At 41.4% G+C, this 6,157-nt stretch overlaps 1 protein-coding gene across 1 annotated transcript; it reads right to left on the bottom strand.

The window, feature by feature from the left end:
* Positions 1-323: 323 nt before the first annotated feature.
* Positions 324-5,877, bottom strand: LOC147006859 (ubiquitin carboxyl-terminal hydrolase 19-like). The gene is made up of 6 exons (XM_085867765.1): positions 5,736-5,877; positions 2,835-2,956; positions 2,568-2,708; positions 2,157-2,323; positions 1,632-1,799; positions 324-371 (listed from the first exon to the last, which is right to left on the bottom strand). The coding sequence occupies exons 3-5, from the start codon at positions 2,684-2,686 to the stop codon at positions 1,678-1,680; spliced, it is 408 nt and encodes a 135-aa protein (XP_085723891.1). The 5' UTR covers positions 2,687-2,708; positions 2,835-2,956; positions 5,736-5,877; the 3' UTR covers positions 324-371; positions 1,632-1,677.
* Between the last annotated feature and the right edge of the window lie 280 nt (positions 5,878-6,157).

Raw genomic sequence — 6,157 nt, 5'->3', positions numbered from 1 at the left:
GAACACACGTGGAAACGTAACAATTTCATTCCAAACACTCTCACCTGAAGCCCAGTTTTGAGAACCCCACTGCATCGACAACATCTCATCAAGAAGAAGAGATCCTGGACATAATGGGCAAAGAGAAAAATCTCACATATTAAGGAAACACAACATGGAAGACAATTATGATGATTTATTTTTTCAAATAACAGATGTACAGGATTGTGCAATAAAAGGTTGACAAAAATTAAACATAATGCAGTGACATTATCCACCAAACAATGTCCTCAACCACTCCCAGCACTGGAATTCACTTTTCTGAAACAACACTTCTCCCTCCATTCGGTCCTTCCACTGATTTTCTTGTAGGTCTGGTGTAAAACTCGGGGCTGAGAGAACAAAGCAACAAAGATCAGTTACTTATGAGAACCATTTTATCAGAACAGGATAATGACAATATGTCTGACGTGATTATGCACAGACAGAGCACTTCCTTTCAAGCTGTCTGGTTTGGGTGTGACTCTCAGCCTGACGATAAACTGGCAGATCAGTGCTTTGCAGGCGAGATATAAGAGCAGGTGCGACCAAAGTCCAAATTCCCACCCATAACCTCCAGAGGGCAAGAGGCAACCCAAAAATACCTTTTCATGACATCTTGATTCCCTTCTTGCAAGAACTGGACAATGAATAGTCCCAAATGGGACAGATGCTCGTCTCCCAATGGAGGGCGGTCATAGTCGGGATCCATTCGGTGAAGGTGAAAAAGTTAATTTTCAATTTCCTTGGTTGGAAAATTATTATCAACAGACCTACCTTGATCGCTCCTGAAAATAAAAATAACCCGGATGACGGAAAAAAATGAAGCAAAAACATGTGTATTGTAAACTTCATTATATATATATATATATATATATATATATATATATATATATATATATATATATATATATGTATATATATATATATATATATATATATATATATATGTATATATATATATATATATATGTATATATATATATATATATGTATATATATATATATATATATATATATATATATATATATATATATATATATATATATATATATATATATATCTCGAAATGTGGAGTGTGAGGAGGACTCTCCCGATCTCCATTGGACATCGTCCTGCACCAAGCGTCTCCTCCAACCCAGAGGCCGAGGCCCAGAGACTCTGTCAAACAGACAAAGATTACATGGTCAGCATCATTTGCACATAAAACGGAGCCGCCTATCTGGATTTCAGGTTTATTTTCCCTCATCACATTGTATCCTTGGATTTGGAAGGCATTTTCATGGGATAAACGACTTGGGAGCTTTTTAAACATGATTTATAACTCTTCCCTCCCTCACCATAGTACCTGGGGTAAACCTGATGTTAGCTTTGTGGTTAGAATGACTGGCTCAGAATGTTTAGGTCCTGAGTTTGAGCACGCAACCATTGAATTAACACCAGGTGGGGTTGACTCAGTCTGTCATCTCAGCCCATCATCCTTCCAAGATCAGCAAAATGAGTACCAGTGTACTGGTATGGCGGTACAGCATCAGCGGCATTGTCACACTCCAAGAAAATAATAGCGACCTGGCAGTCAAGCTGCCATAGCAAGAAGAAGAAGAAGAAGTACCTGGTGTGTGGCTGTTTCTGCCCTTTTGCACAATATGGTGGCATCTCTAGCACGAGGTGCGGCCCGTCGGACTGCGCCTTCGATGGTACATCAGCACGTAAGCATCTTTTTTGCAAACCTCACGCTCTTCCGCAGAGAACACTTCATGATCATCAAAACTCCTCCAGCCTGTACATCACACCGTGGGATCAGAAAACACATCTTCAAAACAAAACTCTTATCATTGCAACATGAAACGATTCTTTGGCTGCATTGTCCTTGAATCTACAGTCATCAATAAAATAACACCAACATTCACGAGTGACCCAGTTATAACAAACAATAAGCGTTTAAAAATATTCTTCAAACCTTTACAAGTTAAAATGCTTGAAGTATAAAATAAATTCCTTTAAAATCTTTTTGGTTTGGAGATCCTTATCTTCAAATGACTTGTGATATTCAACCCCAGATAAACTCACAAACAGTAAAACAAACAAACAAACACAAAAAGCATCGAACAATTTCCACTCGCTCCTTCAAACTTACCGAGGACACTGTTTTGAGTGTCAGAGGTGCATGGCCGTCGTGCGATGGTGGTGTAGTGTGCCAGGTCCATTAGCAATCGTTTGTGTTTGATGACAGCATACAGGTCGTACGTTGTAACTGCGCTTGTCATGACAGCATCGCCACAATATGGCGCCATTTCAAGACCACTGCAGCAGAAAGGTGCATCAAACAATGTTGTGTGGTCGATCAGGGAGAAGAGGAAGAACAAAGAGTTGAACATATTGATCAGGGTAAAACAAATCCAGACACACTTGTCCTGGCTCATGGGACAATAATTACTTCTCTCTTGTAATCCAAAGCTGCAAATGACAGTCTATTGTGATGAGTTCTGATTGGAGTTGCATGTTCTGAGAGCAATATGTTGAGGTTTCATCATTCCCAGGTACTTACCTCAATGGGAAGTCAACAAGGGTTTTGATCTTCTTTCCCAAGTTGTTGAAACGTAACAGGTGAAGGATCAGCACCTCAGGAAGGTGACTAATGCATCCCTGCATCGTCCCCTTTTTCATTTCATTGCAATCAGAACAATAACTGGAAAGCACAATGAGACACGAAAACAATCATGGAGGCGCATTGGCATCTGATAAGTTGTTCATATTTAGTCACACACGGTCTCAATCACCTTATCTTGGACCATTTACTACATTCACCACTTACCATTCTGTATCACTTTGGAAAAGCAATGACAGGCAGTCTGTGAGATGAATCTTCTTTTTATGCTTCGCATTGTGTGGCAGAGGCAGCGATAAGCAGGAGAAGGATTCAAAATGCCTCGATCCCTGAAAACAAAGAAAAACCCAAAATAAGGGGGGAGGGGTAAAGAGGGAGGGAGGGGGGGTGTCGAGTTATATTCATGAATGTAAGAAAAATCATGGAAAAGAGAAGATCATTAATGTAAGAAACAAGTTTTGTGAATATAAAAATTATTTTAAACTAATTGTTTGATTGGTTAAAGTAGAGAGAAATAACAGGAAGAAAAATTCATGGAAGAACCCCTCACCACCCCCTCCCCTCCATCACGCTGCAATCTTCCCCTCACGTGACCTTCCATCACCTTCCCCTGCCCTCCCCCCTCATCACACTGCCTCCTTCCCCCATCCACACTGCTTCCCCCACCTCCACACTGCCCCCCATCATGCCGCCTCCTTCCCTCCTCCACACTGCCTCCCCTCCCCTCCCCCTGTCCCTCACGTTGTCTCCTCCCTTCCTAATGCTGCCTTCCCTCCAATGTGCTGCCTTCTCCTCTTTCCTCTCTATCCTCCATCAAAACACACGACCCCACCAGAAACTCTCCGGATGTTGAGGAGAGGAATGAAAGCTTTTCTCTTATTTTTTAAAGCAGTTTTTTTTAAAACACCAACACCCCCCCCTCCCCTCCCCTCCCCTCCCCTCCCTCCTTACCCTCAAGTTCCCCTTTGAAATTCCCAGAACACACATTCCCCTCCAGACAACCACACTCCCTTCTTTCCCTCCTCTCCCTTTGCCCTCCCTCTTTCTCTCCACCCCCCCTTTAATATTCCTATCTGTGAAGTTACATGTTGTATTTGCTCGTGTTTATTTTAATAAGTGAGAAGATTATCCAAAACGGGAAAGTTTAAACACATAAAATATATCTATCTCTATCTCTATCTCTATCTCTATCTCTATCTCTATCTCTATCTCTATCTCTATCTATATATATATATATATCCACACACACATATATATTATATATATTTATATATGCACATAAATATAATGACTCATCCATGCCCTTTCTGCCAAATAAGCTGCATCAAACAAAGAAGAGAGATGTTGGTTGGTCGTTCTTAATTATTTAAACATTGACTGCTTTTGTCATTTGCACATGGTTCATCCTTGGGAGCCTGATTGGTACATGTTGCTGTCTGCGTTGTTGCTGAGGATTCGCCAGTAAGCGAGGAAACCGGTCCGGCTGCTGATGGGGTGTGCAGCATTGGGGTTCTCACGTGTGTACCATTTGTGAATGTCTTTACAGCAGCTGTGGAGGAACTCTGGGAAGGGTTTGAAACAGCAAAGGGCTTACCTTTGTAGCCTTTCTTGGTTGGTTTACGCAGCTTCTTCAGGGAGAAGATCATGGGAGGAGACGATAAATTTTTATTATCATAGCCACCTGGGTTTATTTGATTAGGTGAGAGCTGATTGGTTATTCCTTCCATTCACAGATGAGAGATGTGTGTGGGGTCTGTGACGTCACAAGTGGTTATCATGGAGGGGACTCGTATATCCTGGGGTCCATTTATGAACGTTGAACTCGAAGGAACACAAGCTCCATTATAGTGACAACACCAGTGCATTCAGGAGCATCAAGAGTACCAGGATGAAAGGTAAAGCCGAACACCTCCTTTGTTTCACCACATGGCATCAAAAACATCACAGATGAATGAACAATAAACTGATACAATAATGAACTTGAACGGCACTCAGTATTTTGCATACTTCCGACAGGCTGAACATTTTACGTTTTATATCCCACTGACAGGCCGGATCGAGATCCGGACCTGAAACAAAATCTCATCAGTTTGTTCTCATCATGTGACCAACTCATTCACCAAGTTCGCTATTTATCATTTTTGGCCTGATCACTCAAAGGTGACGAATCACTAAAATAATAACAATAAAAACATAATCATATCTGGATCCAGATCTTCACTGAAATTAAATCAATTCATCCTTGTCACACACCCAATCTATTCACCAAGTTCGTCCGAATCCGTCTGTAACGTTTTGAGATATCGTGCAATATTTCGTTTTTGGCTGTATTTCTCAATGGATGAGGGGAATGATCCCTTCCTTAAGGACAGGTTCTTCACGAGTCAAACTGAATTCAGAAAGAGAGGAAGAGAAGAGAGAGGGAGAGGAAGAGACAGAGAGAGGCAACAAGCAAGAGGGAGAAGAAGAGAGAGAGAGTGAGAGAGAGAGAGAGAGTTTGGAGAGAGTTTAGAGAGAGAGAGAGTTTGGAGAGAGTTTAGAGAGAGAGAGAGTTTGGAGAGAGTTTAGAGAGAGAGAGAGAGTTTGGAGAGAGTTTAGAGAGATAGAGATAGAGATAGAGATAGAGATAGAGATAGAGATAGAGATAGAGATAGAGATAGAGATAGAGATAGAGATAGAGATAGAGATAGAGATAGAGATAGAGATAGAGAGAGAGAGAGAGAGAGAGAGGGAGAGGAAGCAGAGAGAGAGAGAGAGAGGAGAGGGAGAAAGGAGAGACAGAGAGAGAAGCGACAGAGACAGAGACAGAGAGAGAGAGAGAGAGAGAGAGAGAGAGAGAGAGAGAGAGAGAGAGAGAGAGAGAGAGACAGACAGAGAGAGAGGATAGGGAGAAAGGAGAGACAGAGAGAGAAGAGGCAGAGAGAGAGAGAGAGAGAGAGAGAGAGAGAGAGAGAGAGAGAGAGAGAGAGAGAGAGACTGAGGTAGAAAGAGAGAGACAATGAGATAGACATAGAGACAGTGAGAAAGTGTTCTGCAAATGAGGGACAGACATACAGACAAAGAGTGTAAGACTTTTTCAATAAAATTAATTTCGTGAGAAAAACTTACAATGCCGCAGCTCGAACACGTAATCTTGGTTTGTTGTTGGCCATAAAATGTGTCGTAAATGATGGAATTGTTGAAATACGATTTGTTGTTTTCCCACGACTTCGCTCCTGCAACCTGTTCCACAAAACATACAATGTGTGAGCAACAGCCATTTCACAAAAACGTAAAACAGCCAGGAAATGGTGGCACTCCAATGATACCAACGTTCAACAGAAAAGCTTGAGACTGAGAACAAGAAACAAAAACATGGAAAATATAACAAAGAATACCAAGTAATATCAAGGACATTTGGCCCATCATGACTGCACCACACCAATACCACATTAAATAAATCCATCAATCCGTCAAAAGGACTGAAGTAAAGGGGATTTGAATCTGGTTTCTCAGCATCACCAGCCATTGGTTCAGATAGCAATGCTAAA

This window comes from Eptatretus burgeri, unplaced genomic scaffold (assembly GCF_056783735.1).
Source record: "Eptatretus burgeri isolate ZD-2024b unplaced genomic scaffold, Ebu_testis_v1 Ebu_testis_scaffold_1570, whole genome shotgun sequence".
Classification (NCBI taxonomy): Eukaryota; Metazoa; Chordata; class Myxini; order Myxiniformes; family Myxinidae; genus Eptatretus; species Eptatretus burgeri.
This window is presented reverse-complemented; position numbering and strand designations above follow the sequence as displayed.